This window comes from Alligator sinensis, unplaced genomic scaffold (assembly GCF_000455745.1).
Source record: "Alligator sinensis unplaced genomic scaffold, ASM45574v1 scaffold1581_1, whole genome shotgun sequence".
In the NCBI taxonomy this organism is placed as follows: domain Eukaryota; kingdom Metazoa; phylum Chordata; order Crocodylia; family Alligatoridae; genus Alligator; species Alligator sinensis.
Window position 1 is genome coordinate 724,890 of NW_005842641.1, and position 730 is coordinate 725,619.

General features: G+C 36.6%; 1 protein-coding gene across 7 annotated transcripts in view; it reads left to right on the plus strand.

Annotated features, from left to right (window-relative positions):
- TTBK2 (tau tubulin kinase 2) overlaps nucleotides 1-730 on the plus strand; it is a 171,699-nt gene that overhangs the window by 114,148 nt on the left and 56,821 nt on the right. For all 7 annotated transcript variants that reach the window (XM_025215335.1, XM_025215333.1, XM_025215334.1 and 4 more), the window contains one exon: nucleotides 141-352. In XM_025215335.1, the coding sequence (XP_025071120.1) occupies nucleotides 141-352 (212 nt within the window). The remainder of the gene's footprint in view (nucleotides 1-140; nucleotides 353-730) is intronic.

Consider the following 730-nt stretch of genomic DNA (forward strand, 5'->3'; position numbering starts at 1 on the left):
AAGAGTGTCTTGAATATTAATTGGTTTATCACAGGATAAAAGCATGAGAGACCTTTGCTGCATTTACTAATATGTTTTTCCTCTCTTATGTCACTGTTACTGTACTACATTTTTATTTCTGTTGCATTTTACTTGCACAGGCTGCTACCGAGGAGGAAAATAGCCATGGGCCAGTGAATGGAATTCTTAATGCACCAAGCCTCGGCTCTCCAATTCGAGTCCGTTCAGAGACCACGCAACTAGATAGGGATGTCCCATTGGTACGAAAATTACGTTCAATCCACAGCTTTGAACTGGAGAAGCGCCTGACCTTGGAGTCAAAGCCAGACGCTGATAAATTTCTTGAGACCTGGTAAAGAGACTCTTTCTATCTCATTTCAATCTGTGGTCTTTTAGGGGTTTGTTGGTTAAGACTGTTTTGTATCCTGGATAATACCCAGTGAAAACAGAGGTGTAACCAGAAACAGAGTTACTGAGTTATGCTTATGTCAGCTATGACTAGCAAAGTCAGTTCTATCTCTAATTAATGCCCATTATCATTTAGACGTTTTGTATTTTTAGATATACTTTCTTGGTAAATTTTTAATATATTTTTTAATTTATACTGAGATAATAAGTATTAGTGATATTTTATAAAGGCAGATTCTTGGTCTGGAGAAATTTTAAGTTAAGGCACAATTTTGTAATATTTATGTTGAGTTGTGCTTCATGAGTGGTCCTGTTGAGTTCA